Source organism: Protopterus annectens, chromosome 1.part0 (assembly GCF_019279795.1).
Source record: "Protopterus annectens isolate FY-2018-M chromosome 1.part0, PAN1.0, whole genome shotgun sequence".
Classification (NCBI taxonomy): Eukaryota; Metazoa; Chordata; order Ceratodontiformes; family Protopteridae; genus Protopterus; species Protopterus annectens.
In genome coordinates, this window is record NC_056725.1 from 1,904,877,960 (window position 1) to 1,904,902,594 (window position 24,635).

Below are 24,635 nucleotides of genomic sequence, written 5' to 3' on the forward strand. Positions count from 1 at the left end.
AGGAATTTCACAGATCCACACGAGTGGAGGTTACATCCGAAGGCCTTCAGACAACTCACTTCGACATGGGGCAAGCCAGAAGTGGACCTATTTGCCTCTCACCTCAACCATCTTCTACCAAAATTTTGCACAAGGACATACCATCCAAAAGCTTGGAAAATAGATACCCTTTCATTCAACTGGAACTCCCTAGCAATCTATGCATTCCCACCTCTGCCACTGATGACCTCAGTATTACTAAAGATCAAAGCAGAGAAGCCCAAGGGAATCATAATAGCTCCGGATTGGCCAAGACAACACTGGTACCCACTATTACGGAGCATATGTCACACCAGGAGGTGGGCCCTCCCTCAGTGGCCTCTACTTTTGACTCAACACAATTTCGAAACACTGCATCCAAACCTTCAGACACTGCAGCTAACAGCCTGGGAGATCCCATAAATAACTTCAGCTTATCTCTCTCCAAGGAAGTTCAGCGGATACTAACAGAGGCTCGAAGACCATCCACCAGAAAGGTTTACTTAGCAAAGTGGAAAAGATTCAGCAATTGGAATACCAGCAAGGGACATGATGCATCATTGCTGAACATCCCACTTATCTTGGAATATTTGGCAGATATGTTACAGAACGGCCTCTCATATTCTTCAATAAAGATACATGTATCTGCTATTTCAGCTAGATACAACACTGATCCTCCTAATGTTAAGTTGTCAATCTCGCCTTCATTCTTGCTGGATGGTTCGGAGCCGATCCTCGGCTCCGACTCGGCACTTGCTTTAGCTCGAGAACTCCTTTTACCAGCTCGAGGCAACCCTATATCCCATGATGCAAGGCGGAACTACCTCAGATCTCGTTTGCCGCTTAGCGAAAGAGGTCTCCTTTGCCAGCTGAGGTAAGTTTTTCTTAGTCAAATAAGAAAAAGTGTAGTTAGGGGTTTATTTTTCCCTGTTAGTGTTAGTGTAGTCTGTAATTAGTTACAGCCCACCCTATTCCCTATTTTTCAACCTTTTTATAAACTTTTATAAGTTTTAATTTTAAGTAGTTTAGTCAGGCCTAGTTCCCCTTGGTTATCCCTTCCTGTGTTTGTGTAAGGGATTAATTTGTGTGTTTGTGGGGACTGTTTGTGTTCTATCCTCCTAAGGATGTCAAAAGAAGGCAAGGTCTCAGGCTTCAAGAAGTGTGACCAGTGCGGTCAGAAAATGTCTCTGACAGACGGTCACACTTCTTGTGTTTATTGCCTGGGGCCTTTGCACCTGCAGGACTCCTGTGCTTTGTGTCATGCTTTTAGCCAGAGAGTCCTGCAGGAAAGGAGGAATAAACTCATCCTCCGAGGTTTACTTAAACCTGAAGGTTCTCCTCCTAAATCAGGGTCAGGAAAACCTCATAAGCCACCGAAGGCTCAGGCTACAGTGTCCAAGCCTCCTCCGGTGGCTCCGGCTCCGTCGGAGCCGATACTTCTTCGACTCAAGTAGTGGGTTCGGTGCCGGCTGGCTCTGATACCCTGACTGCTGTGGCCTTGTCGGCTCCGGCTGGAGCCGACACTTTATCCAGCTTCAGGGCCGAGAAATCCTCGGCTCCGTCTGGGGTTCAAGGGACTTCGGCTCCGATGGCTTCGACCCGTAAGAGATCCCGGTCCCCCTCTATTATGAGTATTCACTCGGCTCCGGGATCTCCTCTTTTGTCGGAGCGGAGCCATCGGAGCCGATCTTCGAGATCTTCCAGGCTGTCTGACCACGACTTGGAGAGGGTGTTAAGCAGGCTGTTGAAGTCTCAGGCACTGGCCCAAATGCTCCATAGCCCGTCTCAACAGACTTCGGCTATAGCCCCAATTCTTGAACTTCCTCCTCCGACTCCACACCAGAGTTCGGGGCCGGAGCTTCTTGGGACAGCAACTGTTTCGATGCCGGAGCCGATACATCCTTCGGCTCCGTCGTCCTCGGCTCCGATCTCCTCCTTGAGACCTTCCTTGGAGGGATCCGGTCGTCGGGTTTCCACTGTCGGCTCCGAGGGGGCTAGTGGCATCGGACCCTTGTCCGACCCCGCTCTCCCTCTCGGGGCTTCGGCTTTGGTAAGCTCGGCGCCGACATCGGCCTCGGAGCCTTCTCTCTTTGGAGCCGACCATTCCTGTCTCTTCGGAGCGGGTATGTTCCGGCCTCCCGGGGAGAGGAGCCTTTGAGGTGATGAGGAGTGTCCTGGCCTCTGAGCCCGGTCAACGGTCCATCCCTCTAGCTCCTCCCTCATCAGTGCCTGCAGATGCCTCTTGCCAGCCTCTTGCTCTCAGGCCCAGGGATCCATCGCCCCAGGTTTCCCCACTGGGAATTTCCTCCTCTTCCGAGGTTTCTCCTGACCCTGCAGGGGAACCCCTCGGAAGAGGACGTAAGAGGAAACACACAGACTCCCCTGAGTCTACTACATCTGATACCGACTTAGATGAGTCGGAGGGTTCCCCACGGTCCCCCTCTGAGGATGTCTCCTTTTCAGGCATCCTTGAGCTCCTCAAACAGAGGGGGAATTGGCCCTCCATTGACCCCTCCGAGGATGAGTCGGTATACCTGGAGGCTTTTGGATCCCGACCCTCCACCTCCTGGGTGTCTCCGCCTTTCGACCCACTTATGCAGGTAGTGGCTCGGAAGGCGTGGGCGGCTCCAGATTCTGTGGAACCTGTCCCCAGAAGACCATCCAAGTTCATTACGGCCCCGTCGGATAAACAGTTCCTTTCCAAATGTGTCTCTGTGGATGCTATGGTGGTGGCAGTGGCCACTAAGAAGGAACTGGCGGATCCTTCAGTACCTGTCCATCCTCCTAACAAGGATTCTAGGACCATGGACAGGTATGGAAAGCGGATGTTTTCTTCAGCGACCTTTGCTATGCGTTTGCTGAATTACCTTTGTCACTTCACCAGGCTTCAACGAGATATTCTCAAGGAACTGGGTGAAGTAGTCCAGGATCCTTCTGCTGCTGGGGCTCAGGAAAAGATTGCCTCACAGCTTGCTATCCTGAATTCCATATCTAACTCCTCCATGCGGCTCATATCTTATGCGGCCGATGGAGCGAGCAGGGCCGGAGGCACAGGTGTTGCTCTTAGACGCCAAGCCTGCATGCGGCTGTGTAATTTTGGACCCCTTTAAGGCGTCCTTCACTAATACTCCCTTTGATGGTTCGGCTTTGTTCGGACCTCAAGTGAAGGATACCTTGACCAGGTGTGAGCAGGACGGTAAAACTCTTTCTGCCGTTGGAGTCCAATTTTCCGCTCCTTCTAGACCATATCCCAAGGGTCAGAAAGGGGGGAAGATGTGGTTCCGTAAAGCCCAAGGAGCTACACCGGACACACGTGGTCAGTTTACCCCCAGAGGCAGAGGGGGTAACAATAATAGACGCCGCCCTAGAGGCAGGGGGGGGTCCTCAGAACCAGGGCAACAGGGAGTCTCTTCCTGAGAAGCCTTTTCAGCATCCCTGAGGTGTGTTGCCTGACTGTCCACCCTTGGAGGCAGTCGGGGGAAGGATTTCACTGTACCCAGTAGCCTGGCAATCCCTATCCCAAGAGAAGTGGGTACAGTCGATTATATCCGAGGGTTACAAGATTCCTTTCGTAAGGTTTCCCGTACCTCCACAATCCCTTCCAGATATCTCACCCGGTCAAAGGGATTTGGCAAAACAGGAGGTTTCAAAACTCCTAGAAAAAAGAGCCGTCCAGACAGTACCGGCAGACCAAGTAGGATCCGGCGTCTACTCAAGATTCTTTTTGGTCCCCAAAGGACGGGAGATTGGAGACCAATATTAGACCTGAGCAATCTGAACAGATTTGTCAAAAAGGCAAGATTCCGGATGGTCACTCTTCAGTCCATTCTGCCTTTTCTGGGCAAGGACAACTGGATGTGCTCTATAGACCTTCAGGATGCGTACTATCACATAAAGATTCACAGGCTCCAGGAGGTTTCTCCGCTTTCGCTAGGGACCAGTCATTACCAATTCAGAGCCCTGCCCTTTGGCCTCACTTCAACCCCCAGAGTGTTTACCAAATGCATGGCAGTGGTCACAACTCACCTGAGACGTCTAGGATTCCAGGTGTTTCCTTATTTGGACGACTGGCTCCTCTCCGCCACCACCAAGTGTCAGCTTCTTCAGTCCAGAGACTACACCCTTCAACTTTGCAAGAATCTGGGAATTTCAGTAAATTTCGTAAAATCTTCTCTGCTGCCTTGCCAATCTATCACCTTTATAGGCTCAGAGTTAAATACCGTCAAAATGTTAGCCAGACTAACAGATCAAAGAATTCTGGACATCCAAAAATTTGTTCGGCTTCTGTTACAAAGCAACAAGATCAAAGCCAGGTTTGTCCTGAAAGTTCTAGGCCTAATGGCTGTGGCCATTGTTCTTTTACCACTAGCTCGCTTTCACATGCGTCTCCTGCAGTGGATGCTATTCACGCAGTGGTCGTATCACAATCTTCCGATGAGACACGAAATCTTAGTAACACAGTCGTGCAGGGCTCATCTGGGCTGGTGGATATCTTCCCCTCTTCTTCATCAGGGCCGACCCTTTGTTCCCCCTCCTCCAGTTGCCACAGTCACCACAGATGCCTCTCTGATCGGGTGGGGCGGCATTATCAGGGCAGGATGGTCCACGGGACGTGGCAACCCATAGAATACCATCTGCACATAAATGTCCTGGAGATGAGAGCAGTGCTTTTAACGTTGCAAGCCCTCGACAACTTTCTTCCCACGGGGACTATTGCAGTACAGACGGACAACATGTCCGTGGTCTGGTACATCAACAAACAGGGCGGAACCAGGTCCTATCCCTTATGTCGAAGCTCTCAGACTTTGGCAATGGGCGATCTCTTCTCAGCGGTTTCTGATAGCAACGCACATCCCGGCAGGTCCAACCTATTGGCGGACAGGCTAAGCAGATCTATTCTGATGCCTCACGAGTGGTCTCTCAATCAATCTGTAGTGGATCAGATTTTTCTGAAGTGGGGCACTCCTTGTTGCGATCTTTTTGCTACTCCTCAAAACAACAAGTGCCCAGACTATTTCACTCTATTTCCCCTTCCAGGCCAACCCTGAGAGACTCTCTAACCCAGGATTGGCCTCGGGGACTTCTTTATGCTTTTCCTCCCTTTCCATTGATTCCACAAGTCATTCAGAAAGCCACCGTTTTGAGAGCCAAATTGATCCTCATTGCTCCTTTTTGGCCTCGACAGATTTGGTTTCCGTCTCTGCATCGTCACCTTCTGGTGCAGCCCTGGCATCTGGACCCAGTTCGGGATCTTTTGATCCACCAGTCGGGTCAGCAGCACCGGGCCATTCATTCTCTCAACCTCACTGCTTGGTTGCTCCACTTCCTTCCCTAGCCAGGCTACCAATGATTTCTGACTCAGTCAGAGACATTTTAGTGTCTTCTTTGAAGTCGTCCACTAGGACTATTTATGCTAGCAAGTGGCGGCGGTTTTCGATGTGGGCAAACTCCAGAAATATTGATCCTTTTACTGCTCCCGTACATTCTGTTTTAGATTTCCTAGCGGAGGTTTTTCATTCGGGATCCTCGTCATCTACAGTCAAAGTACAACTGGCTGCCATTTCCAAGTATCATGTTGGCTTGCATGACAATAACATCATGTCTCATAGATTATGCAAGGCCTTTTTGAGAGGAGTTTTTCTCCTAAAACCACCTATAAAGCATCCTCCTCCGCAATGGGATCTAAACTTAATGTTAGCATCCTTGATACTACCTCCTTTCGAACAGTCTGCTTCATGTTCTTTGAAGTTATTGACGTGGAAAACTATATTTTTACTGGCTGTCACTTCTGCAAGAAGGGTTTCCGAGATTCAGGCTCTCTGTATCCGTTCACCTTATTTGGTTTTTCATAAGGACAGGGTATCGTTAAGAACTAACCCTTCCTTTCTCCCCAAGGTTGTATCTCAAACCAATATTAACCAATCTATAGATTTACCAGTCTTTTTCCCTAACTATTCTGACAGAGCTGAACAGAAATTGCATTTTTTGGATGTCCATCGTCAGCTCAGGTACTACTTGCATATGACTAAACAAATTAGAAAATCGGACCAATTGTTTGTCTCTTATGCAGAAAACAGGTTAGGTCTTCCAGTTTCTAAAGTGACCTTATCCAGATGGTTGACTTCCACCATTTCCTATGTGTACTCTCTCAGAGGCAAACAACTACCTTCTAAGCCAAAAGCACACTCGACCAGGAGTCTATCCACTTCTGCAGCTTTTCAGGATAGACTACCCATTGATACCATTTGTGCAGCAGCTACTTGGGCCACGCCTCATACCTTTGTTTCTCGTTACAAGTTGGATTTGGCCTCCAGAGATAGGGCCAGTTTTGGTTCCACAGTTCTCAAGAGTCTGTTCCATTGAGCCACCCGGGATACAGGTGCTAGGGACGCGGTCCCATCCAGGAAGAATGAAGGCGAGATTGACAACTTAACATTTAGAAGTTATGTACCTACCATAACGTTCCATGTTAGTTGTCTTCTCTCGCCTTCTTTCTTGCGTCCCTCCCTCCTTCCCCCTGGCCTGGACAGATCTTGAAGAGTTCCTATTAGTTTGTTTCCTCTGGATCTTTGTTATGAGGACTTCTTTTAGGAAACTTTGTTCCTAATTTGGTTAGGATAACCTTTAGCGGGGTAAGTTAGCTGCCAAACGAGATCTGAGGTAGTTCCGCCTTGCATCATGGGATATAGGGTTGCCTCGAGCTGGTAAAAGGAGTTCTCGAGCTAAAGCAAGTGCCATCCTCGGCTCCGAACCATCCAGCAAGAAAGAAGGCGAGAGAAGACAACTAACATGGAACGTTATGGTAGGTACATAACTTCTAATTTTGTCTCACCCCTTACTAAGACAATTCCTCAGGGGAATCAAGAACATTAAGCCACCAAGAAAGGCCCGAGTGCCAGCCTGGGACCTCAATTTTGTCTTAGAAAAACTGACTCTACCTCCTTTTGAGCCAGCAGCTTCAGTTGACTTGCAATTTCTCTCATGGAAGACAGCTTTCCTGTTGGCAATTACCTCAGCAAGAAGGGTTTCGGAGCTACAGGCCCTAATGGCAATACCACCCTTTATTATTTTCCACAGAGACAGGGTTTCATTAAGGACCAACCCTACTTTTATGCCAAAGGTGGTATCTAGGGTTTCTCTAAATCAAGCCATTCATCTGCCTGCTTTCTTCCCCAACCCTGAGAATAAGGGGGAAAGACTTTTGCATACCTTGGACATTCACAGGCAACTTCGATACTACCTGGACAGAACCAAGGCCATTAGGAAGTCTGAACAACTTTTTGTAGCTTACGCCCCTGCAGTCCAAGGAAAAGCAATTTCAAAACAGACTATTTCTAAATGGATTGGACATTGCATCAGATTCTGTTATTCCTTTCATGGAAAGACTGTTCCAGCCTATGTCAGACCACATTCCACCAGAGCTACAGCCACCTCTACAGCATTTTTAAGAGGGGTGCCTACCAAGGACATTCTAGAAGCTGCTACATGGAGCTCCGTGCATACATTTTCCAAACACTACAATCTTCCTCTATATTCCAGATCCAGAGCAGGCTTTGCTTCGGCAGTCCTGCAGGGTTTGATTGCCACACCATCTCTTTCCTAGAGCATACCTCCTCCCCCAGCTAAGCAATGGTATTCTACCCACATGTTATGACTGCAGTTGCATTCTTGAAGGACATAGTACAGTTTTGTACCTACCATAAATGTAGATGTCCGATAGACATGCAACTGCAGTCGGGTTTTCCTTCCCTCCATACCCCTCTATGCCTAGGGTCCACTCCTATCCCTCTTACTCTTAGCTGGGGATATCTGTTATGGTGTATTTGTTTTATTGCTCATGTATTTGTTTGGAATCCTGTTTTTGTCTTCCAATTTGATTACAGCCTTCCTTGGAGGGCACCTGGCATCTGGGGCAAGAAACACTGAAGAAAATGGCGTCGGCTGATGCTTATGTACTCCAGCCGCTCTGACGTCGGAGAGAAATGCGACATCAGCCGACGTCGGACCCAGACTTTGGAATCCGGCCGACCGAGGGCTGCCTGAGGCAGGACAACCCACATGTTATGACTGCAGTTGCATGTCTATCGGACATCTACATTTATGGTAGGTACAAAACTGTACTTTTCTCCACTCCAGAAACCAGAGAATTGGGAAATTGTGGTACAAAAAGTCTGAGTTCTTTTCGTAACACACATGGCAAGTTTACCTCCAGAGGCAGAGGGGGCAACTCCTCCAGAAGACACCCCCACAGAACAGAGGGAGTCCGCGTAGTCAAGGTTCCTGGGATTCCTTCTCTGGACAGCCTTATCAGTGCTCCTGAAGAGCAGCCCAATTGCTTTCCTCCGGAAGCAGTCGGGGGACACTTTTCTCTGCACCCCACTGCCTGGCTGTCTGTTACCACCAACTTTTGGGTGCAGAAGATAATATCCAGAAGTTACCTAATCCTCTTCGATTCCTACCCAAAACCTCCAAAGCGAATCCCAGATGTCCCACACAGTCTAAGGGAAGAGGCAGCTCTTCAAATAGAACAGCTGTACTTAAAAAGAGTCATCCAGAAAGTCTCACCAGACCAGATAGGATCCAGATTAGATTTTACTCAAGGTTCTTTTTGGTGCCAAAAAAGACAGGGAATTAGAGGCCAGTTTTGGACCTCAGCTGTTTAAACAAGTTCGTTAGCCAGAAAAAATTCTGGATGGTCACGGCTCAGTCCATTCTCCAGTTTCTGGAGGAAGGCGATTGGATATGCTCAATAGACCTTTGAGATGTGTATTACCACAACAAAATGGACAAATGCTCCAGAAGGTTCCTTCACTTCCGGCTGGGAGCCAATCATTACCAATTCCATACCCTGCCATTCGGACTGTCTCCAGCCCCCAGAGTGTTCACCAGATGCATGGCAATGGTGACAGCTCACTTGAGACTGCAAGGATTCCGGGTGTTTCCATATCTGGATGATTGGCTCCTCACTGCCCCTACCAAGCATCTACTGGTAACAGCCCTGCATTACACCCTCTCTATGGCTCATCGCCTGGGAATATCCATAAATTGAGAAAAGTCCAAACTAATTCTGACCCAGAGCTTGGAGTTTATAGGGGTTCTACAGTTGCTAGAGTGGATGGCATCTTCTATATCTATAGTCCCCCTAGCAAGATATCACATGAGACTTCTACAGTGGCTTCTGTTGACCCAATGGTATCCGAACCGTCAACTGTTGTCTTACCGTCAACTGTTGTCTTACTAGATACACATTACAGATCGGTGCAAACTGGATCTTTCTTGGTGGATGAAGCCAGACACAGCACTTTAGAGCCGGGCTTTCCATTCCCCTCAGCCCAGCGCCATTGTGACCATGGGCGCTTCTCTGATAGGGTGGGGGGCCATTATCAGGGAATGACTGCCCAAGGCACATGGTCCGATCTAGAGGCCAGTCTACACATAAATGTTCTGGAACTGAGGGCAGTGTTTTTATCGTTGCAAGCATTTCAGACTGCCCTTCCTTCGGGAACAGTTGGTATACAATCAGACAACATGTCAGTAGTTTGGTACATCAACAGACAGGGGGGAATCAAGTCTTATCCCATGTGTTGAGAAGCCATGAGAGTGTGGTAATTGGTGATAGCTTCCAGCCGCTTTCTGATAACGGTGCATATCTCGGGGATTTCCACGTGATTGCAGACATTTTGAGCAGGTGCATTCTCCTGCCTCACAAGTGGTCCTTCAACCCCAACTTAGCTGTGAAGATCTTCAGCTGTTGGGGCCAGCCTTGCTGCATCCTATTCGCCTCCCCATCCAGCCACAAGTACAGCAAATACTTCGCCCTAATTCCCCCACAGGGAAGTGCAGCAAATACTTCGCCCTAATTCCCCCACAGGGGGATCCCCCAAGGGATGCACTTATCCTTGATTGATACACGGGACTTCTTTATGCTTATCCTCCCATTCCTCTGATTCCTCTAGTTCTGAAGAAAGCTCTCCGGTTGAAAAGCAAAATGATCTTCATAGCCCCTTTTTGGCCTTGAAAGGTGTGGTTCCCCTTTCTCTGGCCTCATCTCCTTTGCAGTCCGTGGATCTTGGATCCAACTCCAGATCTGATATCTCACCCTCAAGGGCTGAGCCACCCAAACTTTTGCATCCTCAAGCTCACAGCTTGGCTTCTCCACTTCCAGTGATTGCTAGGCATTATAATCTTTCCTTTCCAGTATGTTATATTATTCTGGCTTTGCATAAACCATCCACCAGAAAACTTTATGCTGACAAATGGAAAAGATTTGGGATTTGGTCTAGACAAAGAGAATTGGATCCACTTTCTTCTCCCATCTTTGCGGTATTGCAGTATCTATCCAATTTTTTTGAGGAGGGCTCCGCAGCTTCAACTGTTCGTGTCCATTTAGCTGCCATTTCGAATTTTCGTAATGGTTTTTGGGGATTCCTCTTTAATTTCTCATCTTCTAAGCAAAATCTTTTTGAAAGGAATCTCATTCCAGACCTCCACTTAAGTAGCCCACTGAACCCTGGAGTCTCACACTTATCTTGCAGTCCTTGACACGGTCTCCCTTTGAGCCGGCAACCACATGTGACATCAAGTTTCTCTCCTGGAATCCCTTTTTCTGGTGGCTATTGCTTTGTCTAGATGCATTTCCGAACTCCAAGCTCTTTGTGTAAGGCATCCTTACCTGGTTTTTAATAAGGGCAGAGTATCACTTCGGACCAATCCTTCTTTCCTGCCCAAAGTAATTTCTGATTTCCCCATTAATCAGACTCTTGATTTGTCTGTGTTCTTCCCTAATTTTTCCAAAAAGGGAGAGTATTGTTTACATTTATTGGATGTTCACAGACAATTGAGGTTCTATCTAGACAGAACAAGGGCCATCAGGAAATCTGGCCAATTATTTATTTCTTTTTCTGGTCCAAAAATGGGAAAGCCAGTCTCTAAAGTGACTCGATCCAAATGGCTCACAGACTGTATAACATTCATTTATAACCTAGAAAGGAAATCTGTCCCGCCAAACATCGGGTCACTCCACCAGATCACTGGCAACTTCTGTGACGTTCCACTACAGAGCTTCAATGGACGACATCTGTGCAGCAGCTATGTGGGCTTCCCTCCATACCACTATCTGTCATTACAAACTGGATCTGGTCTCCAGGGAAAGGTTGTCCTTTGGTTCAATGGTGCACAGGAATGTTCTTCCTTAGAGCCACCCATAGATATAAGGTAGCTGGGGACTGTGTCCCATCAGTGATGAATGGAATGAAGATTAACAACATCAGATAAAGATGTTACGTTTTACCATAATGTTCCATCTGTGTCATTGATCTTCATCCATTCATCACGTCCCACCCTCCTTCCCCCTCCTAGAGGCTGGGGGATCTTTGGGCCCTTTTCCTGGGCTAGGGTTTTGCTCGGAGGCAGCCTCTGCTTTACTTGCTAGGGCAAACTCAATCGGAGGTAACAGGGGGAAGGGATTATGGGTAAATTCTTAGCTTGAGAGTTTTTGGCTGGCGCAAGCTTTGGTATAAGGCCAACTTGGTTCCAAGGGCTTGGAACCGAACCCCATCAGTGATGAATGGATGAAGATAAAGAGCACAGATGGAACATTATAGTAAGACACTTTTTTTTTCATCACTAACCATACCTCTCAACTGTACAGATTTTCGCAGAATGTCCAGATTTTTGCCTAATATTTTTGGTCACTTTTTCATAAAATTGTGGTTTTATGGCAAATTAGTGGCAAATCAGAATATAATGACAGGCCATTGAAATTCAGAATTCATACCCTTCAAAGACTTCATGCTAATGCAAAACCTGTCATTCTATCAACTTTGTAATGGCAATATTTAAAAATATGTCCCTATTTTTAGGCCTTTGCCCCACTTTTATTTATGGCTTGGTCCAGATTTCTTGCTCTAAGAGGTTGAGGCGCATGTCATTAACCTCTTGGGAAAAACCAGTATCATTTGCACTCATCCAGCAGTATTAGCTTGCCATGAGATTGAGAATTCAAACGTTCTCCCTAACCTCTTGAGTATTGAAACTGAGAAAAACATAACCAGCAACTCTGCAGCTAGGACTCATAGTCATTTAGACAATGTAGCAGTCCTGTCTGTCAATAATTGTTCACAACTTGATGAAATCTTTTAATTGTGTTAAATAGAGCAATTACTAAACCATAGAAAAAAGTCCACCGAACAGCTAGAAAACGTCCAATAGCAGCCACTTTATTAACTCCACAAGTAGAACAAATGAAACAAGTAAACAGTCTTTAAGCGTGCAGTAACTCATACACTTTTCGTCGCCTATAGGTATCGCAACTTCCTCAGAAGACAATTAACTAACATCTCTCATGCTTTTAAATATTAAAATCTTAAGCACTAGTAATCAATTATATTCAATTAGTATCAATTGAATAATTAATTCATCATGAAACATTTAACCATTTAGTGTCTATGTAGGTACTAACTATTATAACCTAGATACATACATATTGTGCATCGAAGTACCAGATTGTAATTTACTTAATTTTATATGTATAGAAATCGATACCTTTCTATACTGTTTAAAAATTCCATCATAATAAATACAATTTTGATAAAATTGTAATACAATTATAATAAAATTAAACCTGCATAGAATCCTTACAAGTGAATCAAACTTTGTTTAAAATCATCCACCATTTTAAAAAACATTTTAAAAACATTAATGTATAACACATTGTACTAGTTTAATAAAAACCTTAATATTTCGTATTCGTAATCGTATTCATAGCTTAAGCCTAACAAGGGGGTATTGACCTACAATTAATTTATCTAAAGAATCTAAAAAAATCGCATATATACTACCTTCAGTTTTCTAAATATCTTCATATTATGTGTTTTTTAATACTGTAGGTGTGTATGTAAGTACATACAGCGTGGATGGAGCACAAGATAGACCTCATGTAAACTTTCCATACTATTGTGTATATATTAAGTACAATAATACAAAAATAGTGTAACATAGCAAATAATATATATAGTAGCATATTACATAGTATACCATTTACCTTAAAACCTCATCCATTTTTTTAAAAGTAGGTAAATGAATAAATAAATAAATAGATAAATAAATAAATAAATATCAAGATGTGCATTCAATAGTGAATGCATTTACCGAAAGTTAATCAAAAGGTTAAATTTATTATATCCTAAAGGTATATTACCATAAGTAAGAAATAGGGCCCAGTAGCAATTTACCATTCATCTTTCTAGATTTTTTAATCTTAGGATACATTTAATCGATGTCATCTCATTTAATCCGGGGAATTGGTTAGCATTCAACGTTAGTTGCCATATCAATTCCCGTCTCTCAAGTTTTAATGGTTCATATTGACATCTTACATCGGGTTCTACTTGAGATTGAGAATTCAAACGTTCTCCCTAACCTCTTGAGTATTGAAACTGAGAAAAACATAACCAGCAACTCTGCAGCTAGGACTCATAGTCATTTAGACAATGTAGCAGTCCTGTCTGTCAATAATTGTTCACAACTTGATGAAATCTTTTAATTGTGTTAAATAGAGCAATTACTAAACCATCATCATGACATGTACTCGGTCTGTGTAACTGAAGGTCAGAATTGGCAGTTCAGTAGCCCTGGTGACCAAATCTAAAGACATATTCCATCTGTATGTCTACATGTTACATGTTGCAATTTGACTCGCTCTTCAAAACATTCAGGTTGATGAATTGATGATCTTACAGTACTGTTTGCCTTGGATATCAGTTAAAAGAATCCTAACACTGAATGCATAGTATAGTCTCACAGTGTGGAACTGAGAAGAATACGAGCTGAGGAACGTTCCTCATGAGGTACACCTGAGAGGAATGTATCACATATAATTCAAAAGGGAAAAAGGCAACACATTTTTTTTGCTTTAGTAACCCCACAAAGCACTAACATTTCACGTAACCTAGCTACACAAAGATGTAGAGATGCACACAGCTGTAAGGCAAGTGGGAGATCACCAGATACCCAACACAGCCAGTTCCTGACCCCGTGACTCTGTGGCACATATCCTAACAATTTAATGAATAATGTGACACGCATTTGTAAACATCGATCAGCTTTGGATCCACAAATTAAAAACTAGTTCACTAAAATAAATAAAATAGCAATTTTTTGTAAAATAATATCCTCAAGGGTGGGCACTCAAAAAGTGATAACCCACAGATGTGAGGTAGTTACCTCTGCTAGTAGACGTCACAACACCCTCTGTGCAGTTCATTGTTTTGATATTGCGTATACATCTGACAGAAATGTTTATTCCATCAATGTTTGCACAGAAAAACTCTAATGTACATACGTTACAAGCTATATTATAATGCCCATCTTGCTTTCAGTTACTGTTTTTGGATCTGTTCTTTTTGGAACTCCACTAAAGATTGGGCTTGCCGTTTTGGACTTCTCAATAAAAAAATATTATAAAAATCAGTACTGTAATTAACAGAGTTGGATTTGTCAGTGCTGGGGAATTTTTAAATAATCAACTTTGATGTTATGTGCATGTATGAGTGGAAAACAGAATTTTGAATATTACTGTATGGGAATTATTAGCTAATTCTGAAACCGGGTCAAGCACAGTGATGGGAACTTTCTTCATAAAATTGCTTTGGAAAACACCAAAAGTATGTTGGACTGTTCATATTCAGTTTACAATAAAACAGTACTAGGAGTTGCAAATTGCTTTTCCTATGGGAAGGATGCAGAAGAAGATGATTAGGAAAAGGTATATTTCTAGAAGCAGCCACACTGTTTTTAGTTTATTTTGGGTGTGTGGTGTGGAGGCTTGAATAAACAGCATTTAAAACAGGTTTAACTACATTGAGCAGATGGTTCAGAGACTATGACTTTTTTTTGGGAGTGGGGGTAGTGAAAGGTTGTTTTATTTGTAAAGCAAGGAGAAAGATCTGTCGTAATGCTTATCTACAGTTAGCATGCTGAATCTTTAAAAAGTGAACTTCAGTAATTTATTAACCAAGCTATTTAATGTATAGAGACAAAAGTAGATACATTTTGCTTTCCTGTGGAGCAGTAGAGATGTTGTATGAAGTCATTATTTTAAAAGAAATTTGTTATTTTAGTTGCTGAGGAAAAGTACCACATGCAACTTGGGCATATGTGGGTAGTTGGTAATGTATACTCATGAAGACATCTCCTTTTGCCAGAATGTCACAGTGTATGAAAGGCGAACCAAGTCAAAGATTGAATCATTACCAGTTACATTATATACTGTATCACACTTGTAATAAATATATCCAACATCTAATTTAGTAATTTCATGTCCCCTCTAGGTACCTTTTCTACAACTGGCAGTGCTCTTATTTTTGTTAGTGGTCCTTCACCGCCCTTTTTCTTTTTACTCTTCCTTCACCTTGTGTATCTGCCATCTTCATCTGTGTCATACTGTCTTGAGGAAAGGTACTGCAGGGTATGTTTGTTTCGCCATTGAAATAATTTCTTTCATTTGCTTTCATGCATACTGCTGCTCATTGACTTATTGCGTGGTCTACAGCGATACTAAGAATGGTTGACCAATGCAACAGATTTATTGGCTTAATAGATTTATGTTCATGGTGGTAAGCTACATTTACCACTGCAGAAATACCTGGTAAGCCAGCAATATCCTTTAACCATTAGAATGGAAAAAAGGAAGTGTGGCAGGTCTGAAAAAGTGCAGTGCAAGTTCACAGATTACCTCAAAATTATTTTTGCGATGAAATTGCATATACACATATATCAGAAGCTAGAAATACAAAATGCTATCAATATTACCAATGACAGAAAAGTCGCTTTATAACTAAACTACATATAGATATATTGCTATAATGTCATTCACATGTACAGTACGTGGCAGAGAAGTCCTTCTAAACAATTTAATTGCCCACAGGCAAATTTAGAAATACCAGAATGTCACACAATGTCCCCATAACCAAAAAAAACATTTTTCAGCTGTGTCCATGAAATCACTTACCTATAGGCGAAATAGTTCTAGTCAATGCCAGAAAGAAGAAATAATCCATTGATGTTTCAGAATTGAAACCCTGGAAAGGAATGAAGGAGAATGAAGTCCACAGCTGCCTTGCCTCTACTTCATAGTATTAAGCAGGGAAGAGATGTCTGACATTGCTATTTGGCCAGTCTTTAGCAATGTCAGGTGTCTCTCCAGGAAGAAGTCCACACCCTGAGGTTTCAGTGTAGCTGAGGTATACAGACATTACAGCTACATCTACAATGTCTAATTTATTGTTTTAAACTATTTTAGAGGTAGGAAATAGAAGGAAAAAAACATTATTTTTTACATTGCAGTTATGTAAATAGAGTGCTTACAACTTCAGCTGGTGTAGTAGTGAGTTCGATTGAAAGGCTTTTTTTCTCTTAATTTATAGCAACTTAAATGCAGAAGCAACTTTTTGCACTTAGGCTTCTGTAAATTAATATAAACAGTTTTACACATGCAGAAAAGTGCAGAGAGTACCGATGCAACATGGATGTGTGTTGGTGGGAAACTATTGTTTAAAATGACAGGCGTTTTGGGCACTGATTGAGAAACTGCCTGGATGGCGTTTTAGATGTAAAAGAGTTGAGTCTTCTAGAATCTCACCCTGAACCTTTAGCATCATCTTGGCCATGATTTGTAGACATATAGTATATAACGTTTAGCAACAGGCTGAACTGGTTTGTGTGTTCTCGTCTACAGAATGAGATAATGGTTTCTGCTTATAATAACTGCTGTTAGTCTACAGCCTGCAGATTATGCTTTTCCCAGTCATGAGGGTCCTTACCTGCATAGACTCCGTATCTCGGTTGAGTTTACTTATTTTGTTTGCTTACTCAGGCTAGGTTTGGCCATTATGAACACAGCTGATTTAAGCAATATATCAATAACAGAGCAGAGCTACTTTGGCCTGACTGTAAAGGCCCTTAATAGTAGATAAATATTTAGATTTATGTTTCAATATTTTCATCCCGAAGTATTTCTGAAATCTTTTGGGGGCATGCATACCTCAAATCAGTATGTATTATAATGTGGCACAGTAGAAAGAATTATCAGCCCCCATACTTCTCCAGCTCTTTTCTGACACTTGCATCATATTTTCATCCTAATGTATGTCATTGAAAAAGTTCCATGTCTAATGTCTAATCAACATAAGCTTTAACAACTCTTGTAATAATCTCATTCACACACACAGTGGCACTGTTTATATTGTCAGAGAGTAGAGCATGATATGAAGCATTGCCACATATCCTATTGCTTCATTACAGCTATCTGAAGGAACTGAAGAGAAAAGTTCAAGGTCTTCAATATTACAAGCAGGATATTGGCTTTATTAGGTGGCCAGTACAGAGACCAGTAGGGGGAACCCCCCCCCCATATGATCCTGGTGTAGTGCCAGTTTGACAAAAAGGTACTTTGACACAAAGCACTTGAACAGTATGTAGGAACAGGTAACAAAAATATGCAGACAGGACAATAAAGTGGCAAACTGAAAAATCAATTGTTATATAAAAAGCATACAAACTCACTTAGTAGGATTGCTTGCCAAAACTTGAAGCTGGCCAGAGGATTATGCTTTAAAGCAAGGCCAGATAAGTGAAAAGAACTGTTAAAGCATACCAAGCTGGAACATTCCCAAAGCCATCCAGGTATTAAGTTCATAATTGTGAAGCCCAGTAAGCAAAGGAACACATAATAAATGTTTCCAGCTATAACTGTGGAATCACTAGCAGTCCTTCAGGGGCAGAACACAGCACTGATGGGGCCATCCTTCAGTTAAGAAGTTAAACTCATGTCCCATCTGCCTGAATTTGTGGTGGCTCAGATAGATGCAAAAGATCCCCCACACTTATTGAAAAGAGTGGGGCCCTTTATTTAAAACAGTTATTTCACATACAGATTACATAAAGCACAGTTAAAACATCATAAATTGTTAAAAGCATTGATAAAACTGTTTCCACACATTACTTCAGCCTCGCCACTCTTTTTGCCGCATCTAACTTCTTATTTTCATAACATACAAATCATACAAGTCTTATTAACTTTTTCCTTGATTCCAATTACATTCCTCATAGCACCCATACATTATCATTATGTCCATGTTAATATTCTTTTATAATATGCGAGTTTGTTTTTTTCCATAATGACCAACATTGCACACTGTTAACTGAGCTAACCCTGAAGGTACACCCTCTGGTAATTTCCACATACACAGGCATTTGGTCACAGAGAACAGAGATAGACCTCAATTAGTGGGTTATGGACTACAAATTTTTCTTGATTTCAGCAGGATCAGGTTATCTGAGGATAACTTTAAATTGATGACTGGATTGTTTGATATCAACTTGTGTGCCATTTGCCATTTATTCTATATAGTCCTATTACCTGTTCTTAATGTCTTCTTCTTTTGCTAGATCCCTCCCGTCTGTCATTTATCATGTCCATTTGTTACCTGGAATTTTCCTAATGTCACCAGTCTTCTTGACAACATCTCTTGCTCCCATTCTGTTATCTTCTGATTATTTACATTTAAATGTGCACAGTTATCTGTTTTTGCTATTCTCCGAAACTCTACATTCATGTTAGCATGTTTTCCGTATCTCCATTCACCAAATCTTCCACAGGTAGTCACTCAGCCTTCCTAAATGCCTTTCAATTTGGAATGCATTTTTATTTTTTTTATTACTTTTTTTTTCCAGTTGTTTATTGGGATAATCCAACTGAGCTATAAGTGCCTCATCAACAGAATCCTACAGAGAAAAGCAAGATGCATAAGTAAAACAATAAAATAATGTAAACAACATATTTATAAGTAGAAGAATCCATATTTATTGTTTGTTTTGTTAATCAGTGAGACTTGCATTAAGCTATTAGCAGCCTTGTGTCCCCAGTCAGATAATCCTTAGCAGTAAGGATTACAGTTAAGTGCACATCAGCTTTCTGGTATGTAGCTTTATGTCAGGGCCACCATTTTTCTCCTTCAGTCTGAATGCATCATCTCAATCCTGCCTCATTGCTCCTTACTTCTGTTTGCAATCATTGCTGCTATTCCACATCCTTTTCCAAAGCCAACTCTGATAATCAGTTAATCTTGGTTTACTTTCCAAATGACTCTTGTATCAGTCTCCTACTTTATTTTAATGCAGACTGTTTTGCTTTGTATTAAATCTGTGCAAGGTCCCATTTTTCCCCACCAAAGTGCATTGTTCCTTTCACTTCCACGTTAGTAAGTCCCTCTCTCTCTTCCTTTCAGTGTACTATTGAACATACCTTGCTGCAGTTATATATCTGCCACTGTCTCACTTGATGTGCCTGTCTCTGTTTCGGTTAATCTTTCTCAAGGTTGCATATTGTTTCCTGTTATAATTATGTCATACAAATTGTTATAGTTTAATAATGACTTCTGAATTATGATGTCAGCATGTATGTTATTCACTTGTTCTACATAACTTCAGATCTAGCTTTTCCTCACCAAATGTTTCTAGTTGTTTCATGAAGCGTGCATTTTCCATTCAGAAATGTTTGTATGGGATTAAACTGAAGGACAGTTTATTGCACAAATTATGTGCACTTTTTTCTAATAAATATTGTTTTGTTAAATTTGCTGATTCTGCAGTGTGTATTTGATAGAACTTTCATTCTGTGCTGCATTTATGCGGCATGTTCCTATCTGTTGCTTTTGATGTTTCTTACTGTTATGTAACAATCTTGGGCTTTACCTGAAAATTGTAACAATCTTGGGCTTTACCTGAAAATTGGATTGTGATCTGTAGTGCCATACAAAGTTACTGTATACTAGATAAGGTTAGCATAGTTTGTTTCCGTTACCTGTCACTGCTTTTTTTGCATTTAAATGGTGTTATTCCATTGGAGTGTGAATACATTTTATGTTCTGTTATTGCAGGTTGGACAAATTTTCAGACAATCCAAAAAATTGGAAGTGGATACAGAATGCATCAACCACCCAGCTGCCCTATCCCTCTTTATAATGTTATGCAGCAGTGCTGGAAGGACAACCCAGTAGAACGACCAACATTTGAAACATTGCAGTGGACACTGGAGGAGTTTTTTGAAACAGACCCTACTTCCTACTCTGACGCTAATGCTTTTGTAAGATAACATTGCACTAGGTGACATTTTGATCAGTTTGCACAATGTACTTTAGGTACTAAAGAAACAAGTTTCCCCTGCTGCTGCTTCTGCTTGTATGAAGACAATCAGAGAAGAAAATATCATACACTGACTTCCCATATAATTCTTTGACTGTGCATAATCTTGGAGTTCAGAGAAGCGAGTCTGTGTGCTGGAGAAAAATGACCCTAACAACGGTAAAATTTGTAAAATACAGAACATCTTCTGTAACAGAATCACCGAGTGGTGTCTTCAATAGAGAATAGCTGCTGTATCTTCTCACTTCTGTTTTCAGTAAATGAAGGAGTTTATTTCTGTGTCAGAACCACTGGAGTTAAAAAAAATGTAAATTAAGACACTATTTATATATAAGAAGATTAATTCTGTTCTTTTAAGCAGAGTAGAATCTTGGGATTTTTTAAAATCTTTACGGTACTGTACTTTATTTAGAAAGCATTAACTGATTGCTTAGTTTTAAAATTCTGCTGTTCTCTTACAGCCCTTCCTGTAAAGCTGCTTCCCTCCAGAAACGTGTCACAGTAGCAAAACATATCACATTGAAGGATGGAGAAGTTGTTAAGGAGTAAACTTTTGGAGGGTGAAATATGACATAGTAGCTTTTTTTTTTTTTTTTCCATATCAGACTAGTTTATTCTAATCTGTGGAAGAGTAAAATGCTCATTTGATATTTAGATATCTTACTGAATGGCTGCAGATCAAAAAAGTAAGTAGATTTTAATGTTTTGAAATCAGGAACAGTATATGTATCTTATAAATATTAAACAGTTTCCACATTTTATAAACTTTGAGTAGTGAAGTGTAGGTTTTCCCTTCCATAATTTTCCAAAACACCTCCCATCATCAGTAAGCAGAAGCACTGGAAATGTAATTTCCTTGTAAGGTGAAGCATATAATAATCTATGTTTACACTGAATACTTAAATTGGACTAAGATTTTTGTTTACTGAATGCATTTGTTTTGGTGTTGCTCAATATTTCCTAACCTTAATGGTACTGTTTGGACAGTTGGGGCCACAGTAAATACCTTAAACTCAAACTTGAGATAAAATTACGGCTCTCTAGAAAGGTGCAGTTATTTGCCATTTATAATAAAGTTAGCTTTTCAAAAATGATATCTACTTCAGCTGTACAAAAAATGTCATGTCAGCTTCAAAACCTTTTGTGCCATTAGTTTTAAGAACTCCTTTCAATATTTTCAGTTGAAGTACTAGAGCTTACAAGTTGGTTATTTAGTGAAAGCAGACTTCTTCAGGGTGCTTTTTCACAGCCCAGACACTAGCTGCACTGTTTCCAGACAGAGCCTTGCTTGTGTAATGTTAATGTAAAGTTTCATGCTGGGGGCTACATTACGTAACAAACACAGACAGCTTCAACTGGGAGAGCAGGGCGCATTTCTTGCTGCCACAGATAGAGTTAAAGCGTGTTTCTTCTGAAAACAAGAGGATTACTGATATGGGGAATGGCCAGGTTGTAATCATTGGTTAAAGTACTCATAGTATTTAATTTCATATAACCTAAAAAGTAAAACTGTAATGTAATGTTCTGTTAATCTGAACAAACTATCTGCAAGTGAGTAATACTTAAGTGTACAAGTATTAAAGGAGAACATAAACATTATTTGGCAAAAAATGTGAATGATTTCATAATGAAGCAAAATGCTAGGATATTGCAAAAATGTAACATACTGTGACAGTATTTAGAAAACAGTTTAATTTAGTTTGTACCCTTTACTTTCCTATAGAAAAAAATAAAAACAAATCCGTATCTGTTAACAAACAGATGGGAATAACTCCTAAGCATAGGTAGATAGCTGGCTGCTGTGGTTCTACCACAAGAATTTGAGTCCCAAGAGCTAGAAGACCCCTATCTTGAAATCAAGAGTTGAGCATCCTGTAGATTGTGTACGCTGCTGCTCAACTTTGAACTTGAATGTGAGTTTGGGCAAGCAGCTGCTGCTGCAACTTACCTGAACACGTTATTTGAGTTTGAGCCATTAGGTGTGGCAGGCTTGGGGGGGGGGGTATAATTTAGGGCAGAATATTTCTGAAGGGGATTTAGGATGGTTGTCATAGGGTTAAGGAGCAATTAGAGAATTTAGATTTAGGAAGGCTGGTTGGAGTTTTAGTGTAAGAGTGTGAGGACTTTGGTTAGGAACAAGTGGAAGTTTTAGGGTTAGAGTTAGTTACAGGAGATCATGCTAGTTGGGAGTTAGAGCATTTACTTTTTTTCAAGCAAGTAGAAGTGAGCAAGTGCTACTCAAGGTACTAGCTTGCAAGCTCTTGTAGTAGACCCAACTACTGTGCATGCATATCTTGTTAAGCAAAAAATGATCCACAGACTAACCCTGGGATTCAGGAAAATTCTCAGTGTGAGCATAAACTACAGTAGTCAAAAGGTTCAGTTTACACAGTTACATAAATGAAATTCAAAGACCTTTTTAGATTGAAGGAGGAAGTCCTCACTATCAGCTAATTTGCATGTCTCTGAATTGCCAGTAATTACCATCTGTGCTAAACATCACTTTCTGGAGGTAATTCATAGGTGTTTACTAGGCTAACGACCACAAGGGCCTTTTTACACCTAGTCATACATCCCAAATCTCTGACAAGTTTTGGTACCCTTGATAAGTGTAAACAGAGGCCTGGGAGATAAACCATCTACATGTTGCCTGTGTCCATTAGAGACATAGGTGTCAAGCCAGGAATGAATCTCCCGTTCCCCTTCCAATTATCCAAGTTAAGCTTGAAGTGGGTTAGGGAGGAATTCTGCTTCACATGGATGGGGGGGAGCATGTTCGAGAGACTGGGTAGTCTATGGGATACATACCTGTCTGTCCAGCAGATCCTGTTTATATCATAGGTAAGGTTTAAGTTGCAGAACAGGTAATTCTGGTGCTTTTTGTTTTGTTTTGTGGATATGCAGGAGGTCCATCAGAGTGGGGTCTGACAATGCCCTGTATGCCAAGCATAGATCTCCCCTTAACAGCCTGTAGGAAACGGAATGCAGGGGTAGGGCTTTGAGGCGGTCTACATAGGGCATTTTACTTACACCCTGTATTCTTTTAGTGAGAAATCTCTGTGGGCGTTCCAGTTGTTGGATATGCCTTGTTAGGTATATACCAAAGAGGGCATTGTACTCAATGGTAGTGATGAACGCCAAATACAGTGGAACAATGATTTTCTTGGACCTAGATGTCATAATTTGTTTATAAGTTGCAGAACACAGAATGATTTCCTCACTACTGTAAATACGTGATGGGCAAAGACTAGATTACTGTCTGTGTGTGTCCTAAGTCCCTGACTACTGGATCAACTCTAAGGGGTGTGATATTTGATAGTTACCAGGGCACTGGCAGCGCACGCATCAAAGGCACTGCCATCATTTACTCTTTCACACATACTGCCTCATTCACTTTTCCACACACACATGCAGAAATTCAAACCTGCACACACAGGCATTCAGTGTACCTGACAATCACACTCACGGATACACTCCCTCATTCACTCATACATTCCAATCTCACACTTACTACACTATCGATCACCTAACTAACCCCTCCCAGTGTGAACACCTAGGCAGAAACACACACACACACACACACACACACACACACATGCATGAGTGCAGGCACACACAGTCATCCAACGCTGCTGATATCCTTGCAGACATTCTCACACACACACACACACACACACACACACACACACACACACACACACACACACACACACACACTGCCACAATCTCACCAACCCCACCACTACATCTGTCCTGCCTCTTACCTGACCTTATATTCACTATAATGGAGGAATGCAACATTTTTGTCATGTTCATTAACACACTTGGGCATACTAGTTTATGCAACCAAGCAATTCTCGAGTCACTTTGCTATGTAATCTCTTCTTTCAGGCATTTGTAGGTGAGAGCACATGACTAATTAGCATTAGTCATTCCACATTCCTCTTTTGCATTTTACATGGTCATGGAGATGGCCCTTAGTGATGATTCTAACAGTTGTATAGAATCAATGGGGCCGGCCTCTCACTGAATCAGAAGGGCCTCAGTGATTGGACACCTGTGTTAGGCCTTTTTGAATCCCAGGATGATTCTTTTAAACCTACACCAAGATACGCTGCATCTTTTCTAAATGGTCTGAAAATGAGGTACAGTTCGTCTTATAAAAGTACTCACTTATGTAAATATATATACATATATATATATGTATATATATATATAGGTATATATATATATATATATATGTGTGTGTGTGTGTATATATATATATATATATATATATATATATATATATATATATATATATATATACACATATGTGTATGTATATACATATACATACATGTGTGTGTGTGTATGTAATATATATATATATATATTGCAGTGCATAGTTGTGCATATCCCCAACGCACTAGTTG

At 41.8% G+C, this 24,635-nt stretch overlaps 1 protein-coding gene across 1 annotated transcript in view; it reads left to right on the forward strand.

The window, feature by feature from the left end:
- Positions 1–23,173, forward strand: part of FRK (fyn related Src family tyrosine kinase) — a gene marked incomplete in the record, with an annotated part of 231,482 nt that extends 208,309 nt beyond the window's left edge. Inside the window, 1 exon segment of the mRNA XM_044076811.1 lies at positions 19,956–23,173. Coding sequence (XP_043932746.1) covers positions 19,956–20,170 — 215 coding nt within the window.
- Positions 23,174–24,635: the final 1,462 nt, after the last annotated feature.